Genomic DNA, 14,143 nt, shown 5'->3' on the forward strand with positions numbered 1-14,143 from the left:
TGGTTCCACTTCCAATTAAGTTTAAGGTAAATGTAATGGAGAATGCTGTAGAATAAAAATATGTAGTTAATATTACTTCCATCCAAATCATGTACCAACATACAGTGTGTAGAAAACAGCTTCTTTTTTTTTTTAAGGTGGGTCAGACAGTAGATAAATTACCTTTGCTACTATTCTTTACTATAGTATTCTTGGTTTAGTTGCAAGAATGGCGTAGCAAGAAGTGAATGTTCTTTTTATTTTTGGAGTAAACCTGTCTACCCCTTTCTTATTGAAAATTTTAAAGTGTAGTTCTATACTTAACCTGTTAATATTGATTAGATCAAAATGATGTGAAAACAGTGAATTAAGGAGTGTTTACAGTTTTGTTGATCTTGATAGTGATTGTACTGAAATCAACAAAGCACTCAGAATCATAGAATCATTAAGGTTGGAAAAGACCTCTGGGATCCTCAAGTCCAACCATCAACCCAACACTGCCATGACTCCTAAACCATGCCCTGAAGTGCCGCATCTACACATCTTTTAAATACCCCCAGGGGTGGTGACTCTACCACCTCTCTGGGTAGCCTGTTCCAATGCCTGACCACTCTTTCAGTGAAGAATTTTTTCCTAATATCCAATCTAAACCTCCCCTGATGCAGCTTGAAGCTGTTTCCTCTCATTCTATCACTAGTGACCTGGGAGAAGAGACCAGCACCCACCTCACTACAACCTCCTTTCAGGTAGTTGTAGAGAGCAATAATGTGTCCCCGCAGCCTCCTCTTCTCCAGGCTAAACAACCCCAGCTCCCTCAGCCTCTCCTCATAAGATCTGTCCTCTAGACCCTTCACCAGTTTTGTTGCCCTTCTTTGGACACACTCCAGCAACTCAATGTCCTTCTTGTACTGAGGGACCCAAAACTGCACACAGTGTTCAAGGTGTGACCTCACCAGTGTTGAGTACAGGGGCACAATCATTTCCCTGCTCCTGCTGGCCACACTATTCCTGATACAAGCCAGGTTGCTGTTGCCCTTCTTGGCCACCTGGGCACACTGCTGGCTCATATTCAGCCATCTGTCAACCCATACCCCCAGGTTCTTCTCCACCGTGCAGCTCTCCAGCCACTCTTCCCCAAGCCTGTAACGTTGCATGGGGTTTTTATGACCAAAGTGCAGGACTGGACACTTAGCCTTCTTGAACCCCGTACAGTTGGCCTTGGCCCATCGATACAGCCTGTCCAGGTCCCTCTGTAGAGCCTTCCTTCCCTGAAGCAGATCAACATTCCCACCCAACTTGGTGTCATCTGCAAACTTACTGAGGGTGCACTCGATCCTCTCATCCAGATCATTGATAAAGATATTTAATAAGGCTGGCCCCAACACTGAGCCCTGGGAACCCTGCTCGTGACCAGCCACCAACTGGATTTTGTTCCATTCACCACAACTCTCTGGGCTTGGCCATCCAGCCAGTTTTTTTTACCCAGAAACTAGCCTTTGTTAAAAGATACCTTGGACTGAATGTAACACCTAACTCCTAAGGAATTGTTTTCTGAGACGGTCGATTGCGATTGCACTGTACAGAAATGTGAATATTTTTCATGGTGTTTGTTGCATTATCATGTTGGCCTTTATTATTGGGCCGGTCTGGCCATCCTGAGGAGTTGGGATTTGCACTTTTCTTCTGAGGCAACAAATTTTTTTCTGTCTAATCGTTGAGAGGAGCGATACATGTGTGTGTGTGTATGTAAGCGTGCAGAGTACTCTGTACATATAGCAAAATCCCATAGGTAGAACAAAGCTAACTTTCGTCCTTGTCGCTCTCCTTCCACGTGCTTTATGTATTGTCAGGTAATGAAGTACACTTGTGTGCACTCATGAAAGACTCTGCCTCCTTCCCACCATGCTCAGCTTACTACCTCTGTGTTTCAGGGACAAGGCCCCAGGCCAGCGAGAATGTGATTTCTCCATTGATGGCATCAACAGATGCATCAGAGACATTGAGCAGGCCTCCCTTGCAGCCGTCAGTCAGAGTCTGGCCACCAGGGATGACATCTCAGTTGAGGTAAGGGAGATAGCACAGGAACAGTGATGCTAAGCAGCCTCACTTACCATGCTGCTTTTCTTTCCATTTGAAGATTCAGAGCTGAGCACTTGGCACAATCTACCAGTGAGGGGAGAAGTGTTCTTACTGGAATCTTTCTAGGCAAAATCATGTACCAGCCAAAGTGTATCACTTCTGGAAAGATACCAGAATCACCAGGCAAAAGTAGGGGCGAAAGTATTTATTTTTAACCACCCCCCACATATTACTGACTTCCTGTGCTGACATGACTGACTGATAGTGTTTCTCTGGTGCCTTGCCATGTGGAAGTTGGGAGGTTTCTGAAATTAATCTATTACTGGGAGTCTGGTGATGTAAATGTCAATGTAATTTTTCTTAATGCCTATTTTGTCATTAAATAAGTGAAATCTGGAGTTAATGTTGATATGTTCTCATTAAAAAAAGCTCCCTTCCCCCCTGCCACGCCCCATGGTAATGTAGATCAATCGTGCTATTTCAGCCTTTATCTAATTGAGGAAGGGCTGTCATGCCAGACTGCCAAAAAAAAGTCAGCAACTCACAATCAGATTCTCAGTTTGGTGTTTAGTGTCTTTTTGTACTGTTGCTTCCTGAAATTACATGGCTGTTTGTGTATTCTAGTATGTTCTTTGGGCTGTAACACTGCATACCGGAAACATCTCAGACTAAATATGAAGTTATACAAAAATAATTACGGGAAATATGTCATAGATATAATTATTTTCTATTTAAATAATGAAGTCATCTTGGACACCATGATGAATTGAAATAAACGTTTCAGAAAATGGCAGATATTTATAAAGCAGTACAGGAATTTAACAGAGTGCAAATATAGTATTTATTTTCTCTTGTCTTTAATGAGTGAGCTAAATTCCAGCAGCTGGTAAGACATTAAGTGGCTCTGAATTAAAAGCCAGTATTTATGTCTTGACAAGCCCAAAAATACGCTTTTCTTATGCTTCTGTCCTGCAAATGGTATTCAGGAGGTCAGTCCACATCTCTGTTCGTCAGAGATGTCATATTTTTATTTTGTCTTTCCTTATAGGTGAATTTCTCCTGCTAGCTTCAAAGTCTAAAGCAGAGCTTTTTGCTCTTGTGCTGTATTGTCTGCTTTGAAGAATGTTTCTTCATATTTAAACCAGGGGCTCCTGCTGATTTCTCTGATCGGTGCAGTGATACTAAATCTTTGGAAGGGTGAGAAGAGTTGCCAGGTGGGCAGGGGGGCGCTGTCACATTGCAGTGAGAAAGGACACCTACTGCCAAGTTTGCTTCAGTCAGCTGGAGTAGGAGGGAGCCATCTTCCCCCCTCTCTCCCCAGGCTTGTCATATATATCTAAAGAGGAGCAGGCCTATCAGGGTTCTTGTTATTGAAACAGGCTAAAGGAGAAGAAATGAGCAGGTACATAAAGAAAGCTGACAGCATGGATATCTGCATCCTACTGTAGTGGATCATTTGAACAGCGTTCTGAATATGTTGGTTGGTCTGAGGGTGATTGTTATGGTATGGTACAAGTTGATAAAAGAACAGCTGTGATAGTAACTGACAATTTCTCTTTATATTAGGCTCTGCAGGAGCAGCTGACATCAGTCGTCCAGGAAATTGGCCACCTCATTGATCCCATAGCTACTGCAGCTCGGGGAGAGGCAGCTCAGCTTGGGCACAAGGTACTGTCTTACCATTGCAAAGGTATTTGAAATCTTGGACAGCTGGACATGAGGGGAGACTATGATTTAGGAGCTTTTTCACTTCCTATGAAAGAGCAGAAGAAAGCATGTGGAAGAAGGATAGATCTGGGATTTCCAAATACTTGAAGCTCAGACCAAATAAACCCATTTATGTTTTGGGCCATCAGATATTTTCACTGAGGTTTTTTGGTGAGGGACAGGTTTGCAAAGAAAGGGCAAATGAAGAAAAGGGAGGGAAAAGCAAAGATGGAAGGATGGAGACCTGTGTTATAGGTGTCCCTACCCCTGGCTGTTGCAGCCAGCACTGTACATATGTGTAGGTTCTTCTGTCTCTTGTGCTGTGCTAAAGGTGACCGCAGGACCTGGGGCCCATCACACTCCGGGCTTGTTCAGCAGGTCACAGAGTTATAGTCAAATATGTATATATAGCAGAATTTGGCCAGTTGATGAAGTCTGGAAAAGGCTGTCAGATCCTATCCTGATCTGAGGTCCTTGCATAAAGCACGCTACTCTATTTCTTGGCCAGCTCATGACAAAGAGAAGGAGGTGTGAGGTATACACAGAGGTTACCTCTGGACTATGGAGGCCCATCTCCTGAAGCAGCCTCTGCAGTCTGAGGAGAGGGAGATTTAGACTGTGGTTTCAGAGGAGGAGTGTGATCTGCCTGCTTTCCATCTTCTGAGGGAGGTGCTCTGCTCCTTTGATTATAGAGGGAGTGTTAGCTCAATTAGGAAAAAATCAGTGATTTAGAACTACCCTCAGTTTCAGCCCCTGCTGCAAATGTTTAGGGCTTGGGGAGGAAGAAAGGCTTATAAAAATCTTGCATTCTTTTGCAAGCGTTGTGTTAATATGTCCCTCTGTTATGTTGAGTGTAAGTGTGGAAGAACTTGAGCTTATTGGATCTCTGTCCAAAAATTAAATGTTACAACGGGTGTACCAGAAGTGTGTGTTATTTACTGTGGTTATTACAAGTTTTTAGTAGTTTCTCAGGTAGCAATTCCTTATCCTACAATATATTCTTGAGAGAAAAATGGATACAAGTTTTCTGTGTCAGTGCATTTAATACTGGAGAGGAATCACTTTGTTAGTGTGAGAGCTCTTCCAGAGTTGTACCCAAGTAACTCTGTTTAGCTTGGGATAACTACCAAATATTTGATAACGTCTCAACTACTTGCAGTTTTGATTGTCAGTTTACCTAGCCCTTTGAGGCACACGACAGATCAGGATTGTGAAGATACAGGTAGATAGGGAGTCACATTCCTGCACCTGTATGTTAGGTAAATGTTGACCAAAGTCAACAGCACTTTTCTGGTGCCTGTTTTTCCTGCTGAATGCAGAAGAAACTGTTCCTGTTACTGAGGGTTTTTTCCCTTTTTTTTGGCTTTAATCCCCTGAGAAGCAAAATAGAAAAACAAGTCTGACTGTCTTAAAATTTTATTGGCTCTTGGTTATCCACATCATCATTTAGATGGAGTCAACCTTTCAATATCTTTTCCTGCACATGAAGTACTGCCATTTTTTTCCCCATGACCGCTTTCAAAAGCTGCCTATGCTTATAGCCCCTGCAAATGTACCTACACTTGAACTTCTGAGGTTTCAGGTGTACTAGACAGTGCTGCAGCGAGCTATTTGTGCATGTTCTGTGGAGTAATCAGGCCAAAGCAGTACAGGGTTTTTGCACCCAGTAAAAATGGTAAAAGCGGTGTCTCACAGATTTCTGACAGGAACCAAGCGCTCTTCTGGTCTTGTAGGTGATGTGTCAGATGACAGGTATACTGTAAAAATATTCATTCATATAAAAATACCCGCTTATTTTCTTAGAAAAGATACATGTTCCTCAAAACAAGTGTAAGTCAGATCAGAAACTGGGGAAAACAGAGAGACTGACTGCATGTATTTCTGAAGACTAAAATACAGCAACAGAAGCTGCTAGCAGATCTGTGTCTTCAGATATTCCAAGCACTGTATCAAGCCCAAGTAATTAACTGAGGCAAAAATGCCGTGTGCTTGGTATGCAGTCTTTGTAGCATGTGTATTCCTGTTGGCCTATACCAGCCACTGGGTTGCAGACGAGGACTTAACCACTAGTCTTCTTTTTAGCAGCAAGAAATACTGCAGGGTTGTCTTAGGGAAGTGTTCATGCATCAGCGGTAATGAACTATGGAGGTACTGTTAGGACTTGTGCCCGCTCTGGTGTCTTGCTCAGCAGAGAACCATCAAGGTCTGCACTGCAGTCTGATGAAGAGCGTTTGAGATCTTAGGGAGCAAAGGTTGCGAATACAAGCAGTCTGAGGTGAACAGAGGGGTCCAAATCCAATGCAGTCCCATTTGTTATCTGTCATCCACAATGAAGGTTGAGAAGTTCCTCCCATGTATGGAGGAGACGCTTGTCATGGGTGTTCCCAAGCAGCATGCAGCTCCTGTGACATCTTCAAAAGCAATTTCTATCTGACCTCATGGGACCATGTACATCTGAAGGAGACACATGGCTTTATCAAGGAATTTGAAGGTGAGGGGACACAGAATTACATGGACAGATAATACAAACTAAACACTGTATAGCGCAGAAGCACTAGGACAGTGTGCTGCTTGAGCTGTCCGGTGGTAATCATGGAAATATTGTTCCTCTCAGTCACACCTGAGAAATGGGGTTAATGGCTTTCTGTGGTTGTTCTGGCTTTCCTAGGTAACACAGCTGGCAAGTTATTTTGAACCCTTGGTTTTAGCTGCAGTTGGTGTGGCATCTAAAACACTAGATCATCAGCAACAGATGACAGTGTTGGACCAGACCAAGACACTCGCAGAATCTGCCTTACAGATGTTGTACGCTGCCAAAGAAGGGGGAGGAAACCCCAAGGTACAGTTGCTGTGTGTAACTAAGGGATTATTGAAGAGGGCGGGCATATGAGGGGAGAGAGCAGGCAGGGCAGAGAACACAGCACCTACCTACTGCACGCCTCAGGAATGCTTTTGAAGTGAAAATGCCACTGACGGTCCTCCTGACTTCTCTTGGGGAGAGTGGAAATACTTGTGGAAGATAGGATTCCAGTCCGGCTCACAGCATCTTCACAAGGGACACAAAGTCAGGGTTTGATGGCAAATATTTATGCACTACTACAACCAGCAGCAGGTTGAAAGACAGAGCCCATCTGCCTTACGCTCCACACTGCCCAGAAGAAAGGACAGGGCATGCTTTCTGCTGATGAGCTCCATGTGGAAGCGAGCACCATCCTGCAAGCCATGCAACAGCACAAGAAGTGTGCATCATCCAGATCTCATCCCTCCTCCCAGTGGGTGGGTGGCCATCCGTGCCTTGTCCTGCTCCCCAGGGGTGTGACAGACCACATCCCCTGCCGTTAAAAAAACGGCACAACAGGGCACAGCCCTAGCTGTGCATACATGTGTCTCACCCCCTCCAGCAGTACCATGCCTGCAGGGTTGCTCCCGACATTTTATGGTGCGCTTCCCACGCCTCGCACTGGGGGATGCTACCAGGCACTGCTTCCTTCACTGACTGATGCATGTGCCTTTTGCCAAGGGGTGCTGGCCTGCGGCACTACCAACTATGGGGTCTTCCCCTTTTTGGCCTTCTGCACACCCCGATAGGGAGCTATTCTCAGGGGATGCCTTCTTCTACAGCCTCACTTTGCACACCCTGACAGAGAACTGTTGGCATGCAATGCCTGTTCTCTCCGGCATGCTTCACACAACCAGAGAGCCACGAGCAAGCAACACTTCTTCCTCTGGCATGCTGTGTATATCTTTCTAAAAAGCTGTTAACACACAATGCCTTTTCCTCTGGTGTGCTCCATGCACTTTTATTGAGAGCCGTTGGCGCCTGGTGCCTCTCCTCTCTGACATGCTTCGTGTGCTTTTATAGAGAGCTGCTGGCACACAAGACCTTTTCTCTCTGGTGCACTCTGTGTGCCCTTCCAGAGAGCCGTTGGTGCACACCACCTGTTCTCCCTGGCATGCTCTTCACACCCTCATAGAGAGCTGTCATCAGGGGACGCCTTCTTCCTCTGCCATTCTCTGTGTGCCCTCATGGAGGACCAGTGGCTCGCTACCCCCTCTTCCTCTGCCACGCTCTGCATACCCTCGTAGACAGAGGCACACACAACACCTTTTCTTCTGCTGCGCTCCATGCACCCTTAAAGAGAGATGTTGGCGCGCAACGCTCATTTTCTCTGGCACATTTCATGCACTCTCACTGGCGCATGATGCCTTTTTTCTTTGGTGCCCTCAGCGCAAACTTAGAGAGCTGTTGGCCCACGACAGCTCTTCTCTCTGTCGTGCTTTGCATGCCCTTATAGAGAGCCATTGGTACATAATGCCTGTTCCCTCTTGTGTGCTCCGCCCACTTTTATAGAGCCATGGACACATAACATCTTTTCCTCTGGCATGCTTCGTGCACCCTTACAGGGAGCCATTGGCATGCAACGCCTTCTCCTCTGGCATGCTCCATGAGCTGTTACAGAGAGCTGTTGGCGCACAATGCTTTTTATCTATGGTACCCTCTAAGTGCCCTGATACACAGCCTTTGTCAGAGGATGCTTTCTTCCTTTGGCATACTCCGCATGCAATTACAGAGAGTTGTCGGCGCATGATGCTTTTTCCCTCTGGCGTGCTTCACGCACCCGTACAGGTAGCTATTGGCATGTGCAGCTTCTTTTTGGCATGCTCTGCTCATCTTTAGATAGAGAGCCCTTGTTACACAAAGCCTTTCTCTCTGGCATGCTTCGTCCACCCTTACAGGGAGCCGTTGGGTCACAACACCTTTTCTCTCTGGCACTCTTCACGCATCCTTATAGAGAGCAGTTGTCATGCAAAGCCTTTTTCTTCTAGTTCACTTCGTGTGCCCTTGTTGGTAGCTGCTGGCACATGATGCTTCTTCTTTGGTGCGCTCCGTGCAGCATTATTTAGAAAGCCATTGTCACACAACCTTTTCTTTCTGGCTTGCTTCTGACACCTTTCTCTGAGCGGCACTCGTGCCTCATTTATTTTGACAGTGTTGTTCATGTGGGGTTTCTTTAATTGTTATTTGTGTTTATTTTGGGGTTTGAGTTGGGGTTTTTTTGTTTTGGGTTTTTTTATTATATGCATATCAAAGTAGATGTTTTTGAAGCAGGTTTTTGATTGAAGATAGGATTTTTTGCATTTGTTATTTTGTTTTATTAATTGTTTTAGAAAAATCATTGTGAATTCATTTATTCAGAGTGTTATTTGTTTGTAGTCTTTTTAACTGATATTATCTGATTGTGATGGTGTGGTTTATTCATTTATATGGCAGAATTATTGCTCTTGTAAGTCATATGTCCACGTGTGTCTTTTTTGAACATTTTGGTTTGGTACAGAAGTAGACTGTTTCACTGTTTGGTGTTAATCTCTTCCCTTATCTTTGTTTCTGTTACGTATAAGTTGTTTTCATCTCTCCTTTTTTTTGGTAAAGGTCCTGTTGTTTTTGTAAGCACTTTGTAGTCAACGTGTTTTCTCATTTAAGCAAGATGTGTCTCTCGACATTGTTGTTAGATTTAGCTTGTCATCTTTGATCTGAAAGGGGATTTTCAAAGTTCTTATTTTATAGTCTTCATTAATTACACTTTTAATTCACATATTTGATATGTGCACAGAATGTTCTCTGATCTCTGTTTTCTCATTTTCTCTTTTCCAGGCATCTCATACACACGATGCAATCACTGAGGCCGCTCAACTGATGAAAGAGGCTGTAGATGATATCATGGTTACCTTAAATGAAGCTGCAAGTGAAGTAGGCATGGTTGGAGGTATGGTAGACTCAATAGCAGAGGCAATGAGCAAGGTGAGCATAAAACTGCAGACCCCCATTTTGTTTTGCTCTTGAAAGCCAGTCCACATTGCAGGGGGTTGGAAGAGCTGATGATGATTCACTTCAGCGATGGCTGGTAACTGGCTGCTATGACTGGAAACCTAAAGATTCTTTGATTTGCAAGTTGTGAAATCAACCTGATGTGGGTGGTGGTGCTTGTGTTAACAGCCTACATGGTACCTGTTGGTAGAATTACTACAAAATATTTTTATTTAGTAATGTGCTGGTATTTAACTGTGAGCTTAGGTTAATGGGCCTTTTGTTTTTGCTTTCTCTTCCTACTTATCTATCATGTTAGTCTGTTAAATGATCAGCAGGCCAACCTTGAAGCAAACTAGTTTCAGAGAAGATTTCCAAGCTTGAAGTGCTCTGCTATGCATTGTAAACTGTTCTACTGAAACGTATAGTTGCAAAGTGTAAATGAGTTCAATCCCAGTAATTAGCTTTTCCTATCTCAAGTTAAAGGTGTGCAGGATTGAAGCCTTCACCATGTAAAGGATTCTTACATTATCTTCTTGCAGGAACATTTTGTTTTGTAACCTTGCACTTTCCTTTCTACATTATCTGAGAACAACAGGTGTTTTGTCGTTGCATGAGAAGTTGATCTTGCACTTGAAAACTCTGTACTGTAAATTCTGTGTCTTCAATGCTCATAACATGGGTTAAAGTATTTTCTGAGCTTCTTCATACATACTGCTGCGGTCTTCACTTGCATATTTTGAGAGAGAGGATATTATAAAAATTACTAACACCGTTTCATTAATATGTATAAAGTATGTTATTGGTTATGACCTACTATTTCTGCTGTATGTTTCCCTCTCTGTTGCAGCTGGATGAAGGTATGCCTCCAGATCCCAAGGGAACATTTGTCGATTATCAGACTACTGTGGTGAAATATTCTAAAGCCATTGCTGTAACAGCACAGGAAATGGTAAGATATTTCATTAGAACTAAGTGCAAATGTGTTTGGGTACATAAGGAACATTGAATGTTTAGCAGTCTTGTGAAACCTCTTGATAATGCTGATTTTCAATAAACTCTTCTCTTTAGGGGTAATGGAGCAAAGGAAGTAACAATTTTGTCAATTTAATTCTTGGGATCTTGGTGGCGTGATCGTAAGGGTAGCCCTCTACAGCAGGAGTGCTGAATTGTACTGTGGCTTTTCTGCAGAAAAACTTGTGTGGCTCATTTTCTATGAGAAATAAAAGGAAAACATTTCACCTACATGCTTTTTCATCAGCCTGTTTAATTGTTAACTGAAATACCATCTTATATTTATTGGTGACTTCAGGTTACTTGTTCATCCTTACTGTTTCATTTAGCTTGTGAAATAACATTAATATTTTCAGATCCCTGTAATACTTATGAATGAATGCAGATAACCTCTCAAGGTGTTCTCGTTTTACATTCCTGTGATTCACTTGGGTTTAACAAAAGGAAAAAGGACATTAGTTGAATCAAGGTTTTTTTAACTCATGTTTCACAGTAATGCTTACTGTAATGTTTGCCTTTTGAAGAGTACTTCCATTACTTGTTCATTTTTGAGAGGCGAGGGGACTATTTACGTATGCTACAGACAGGATTTTTTACAAAACTTGGTTGCTGTTGTAGTCAAGACAGGTTGGTAATTCTGCTATCTGTGACATTGCAGTTTATTGGCAAACAGTATAAATTTCTCTAAAACTAGTTTTGCCCCAGGGATGGAATTCCATGGCTTTCTAGCATAAATTGGAGACAGAAGAAATACCTCTGTTAAAGGGTAGGGTTTTTTTCTAAAGAGAAATTTAGTTCGATATATTGACATTCTACAGAGGCGTTCTGCATAGTTCTACGTATTTCTTCTTAGTCCCCTTCCCATATCTTAGACATGTTTTGCATTGGTTCTCAGATTTATTTTTTTTTTTTCATTTTTGTGTTCCTGTGCCACACCAGCTGAGACTGACGTAGGCTAGCTCACTTTGGACAAAATAAGGTGGCTGCAACACACAAAACCTCTTCCCCACCCGGTCTGAGTAACTGTGTACCTGGCCTGACACCCCGCTGAGTCAAAGAGTGAATTACCAACTCTAACTGCTGCTCTTTGATTACTTCGTATGTTCTGTGAGTGCCTGGTTACCGTGACTCTAATAAAGCATGTTTGCTTGAGTTTCCTCATGGAATTCTTGCTGGAGGACAGGTCCCTTACATGGCAGGTGGTTCACCCCATTTCATCAGTGTGGCCAAACAAACAAGCGTGCTTCTAAGCTGGAGTGTATTAACAAATTATTCTCATGCCTGTCATTTTTGTTTTTCTCTTGCCTGTGTTCTTTTTTCAGATGACTAAGTCGGTTACTAACCCAGAAGAGTTGGGAGGACTTGCATCACAAATGACCAATGACTATGGGCATTTGGCTCTCCAGGGCCGAATGGCTGCAGCTACAGCAGAACCAGAGGAGGTCTGCAGTTTTTAGACCTCTTTATTCTCTGTACACGGTGGCGTCAACATGGGTATTGTTTTACCGTAGAGAATACAATAAATAGAGAGCAAAGTGACAAGGAGTATTCACTTCGCTTGGTTGCACCAACATGCTTGCAGCCATGGCCAAATGCAATACATCCCTTGTATGATCAAATGGATAATTGGTTTCAAACCATTGGGTAATGGGTTTTCTTTCAAATGTCTTTACAGTGATTCTAAAACAAACATAGTGAATGCGTTTCTACTGCCTTTGCTTCATTAGCCACTTTTGTACACAAAGCACTGTCTATACTATGTGTGCTCTGTCTAATAGTCAAACAGATGTGCTACCTCTGGCCCACTGACACTTGAAATGTGGGACAGGACAGCGCATCTATTCCCAGAAGAATTTCATTTGGTCTGCTGTCACTTGATTGAATCTGTGACATGAACCGGGTCAACGTTATAGGTGTACTTTGGTGATACGGATCTGTCTGTTTTACAATGTTCTTCTATTTTCACTAAAAACAGTCTTAAAGACACAAAGTATATGCAGCCAGACAAAAACTCTACTGAGTTTGTTTTCATTGGACGGAAAGGAACTGGTGAGCATAGTGAAATTGTGTGTCTTTTCAAAATGCTGTGAAATCTTAAAATATCAAGTTATTTACGAGTATCTATCATTAAGTACAGTTTCCTTCTTAAAATTTGTGAAGACATGTCGTCTTTGGGCTTTGATGTCAAGCTTTCCCTTCTCCAAATATACTCTCTATTCAGTGTGCCTTCACAGTTGGGGCAGAGCTGCACATAGTACTACTGAGTACATGTTTACTGAGAACACGGCTCAATTTTACCACTGCTCACATTCACGGGTGTATAACAGTAGGAGTTAGGATTTACAGCAAAATTTTTTCAGTGAATGTTCAAAACTTCAAACTGGCTTCGCTCCTGAGTCTCTTCAGCCCTTTCATTGCTCTCCATACATGTGAATTGTCTACGGAACAAGTTTTCTGCTAGGAGTGCTATGAACCAGCAGATTTTTAACAACACTTGGGGACAATGCAAAAGATGTAACTTTTTACTTCGTAAGCACGGCTTTTTATGCTATAAGCCTTGTTACAAAATTACCCAATCAAATTACCTTTTGTCAAAACCTCAGTCCAGCCTCAGAAAGAAGCAGCTTGTGATTATAGTGGGTAATTCCATAGACCAAGATAGAACCTCCTTAAATTACTTGGGGCTTTCGCTTACAGACAACTTGCAAATACAAAGAAAACTTTTAATTATTTACTATATAGCTTTCCTTCTATCTCATGTGTTTTGATGAATTACAAATACATATATGCTTTTTTATCTAGCCTGTAGCAATTTCAGGTATAACTTGCCATCCTGATAGTGAGATGCAGGCAACCAGTAGGAGCACAAGTATCTCTTGCTGATGGGACATTCAGTCTTACACGCCACATGCTAACAAAGGAATACAGACTATTTGCCTTGGTTGCATTAACCTGTTAGAGTAGCTGCTTCATATTCTCTGAGCACAACTACAGAAATCCTTTCACCTCTCTCTTCTCATTGCATGCCTCTGGTTATGGAGCGTAGGCAAGTTTTGTCGAGATGGTGTGAGAGGGTATCTCACCATCAGCAGATCTATCAGATTATCTAGATCTTCAAAGAGTTTTTGACTTTTATTATGTTCTGCCGCTGTTAGACTACTTGAGTGTTTCGTGCTTAGTAGCTACGTGAAAAGCAATGGCTTGCATTCAGCTTGATATTGTTAAACTGAATTACCATTTTTGCACGTTGCTTTCTGCCTGAAGTTGAAATAATTCCATTTGTGATACTAATGGCTGTGATTCCTATTTATTTATTAATCCCAATACACACCTATAAATCTAAGTACACACAGGTACTAAAACTTTCACGTTTCTAAACAGGGACTGTGCAGATTATGCTGTAGGATTATTAATAAATCAGAAGTGGTAAGGGCAGGATTTTCCACGTTTCAGTGCTCTGCATGTATGTGGCCAGTTCTGGAGAGCTGAGACTCTCTACAAGATTCAAAAACAAACAGAGTCATGTACTTTTTGACACCGTTTCAGCAGTGTAGAATA

At 42.6% G+C, this 14,143-nt stretch overlaps 1 protein-coding gene across 5 annotated transcripts in view; it reads left to right on the forward strand.

Annotated features, from left to right (window-relative positions):
• Positions 1 to 14,143, forward strand: part of TLN2 (talin 2) — a 229,989-nt gene that overhangs the window by 173,521 nt on the left and 42,325 nt on the right. For all 5 annotated transcript variants that reach the window (XM_064456644.1, XM_064456649.1, XM_064456646.1 and 2 more), the window contains 6 exons: positions 1,911 to 2,043; positions 3,625 to 3,726; positions 6,434 to 6,604; positions 9,419 to 9,565; positions 10,422 to 10,523; positions 11,908 to 12,027. In XM_064456644.1, the coding sequence (XP_064312714.1) occupies positions 1,911 to 2,043; positions 3,625 to 3,726; positions 6,434 to 6,604; positions 9,419 to 9,565; positions 10,422 to 10,523; positions 11,908 to 12,027 (775 nt within the window). The remainder of the gene's footprint in view (positions 1 to 1,910; positions 2,044 to 3,624; positions 3,727 to 6,433; positions 6,605 to 9,418; positions 9,566 to 10,421; positions 10,524 to 11,907; positions 12,028 to 14,143) is intronic.

This window comes from Phalacrocorax carbo, chromosome 7 (genome assembly GCF_963921805.1).
Source record: "Phalacrocorax carbo chromosome 7, bPhaCar2.1, whole genome shotgun sequence".
NCBI lineage: Eukaryota > Metazoa > Chordata > Aves > Suliformes > Phalacrocoracidae > Phalacrocorax > Phalacrocorax carbo.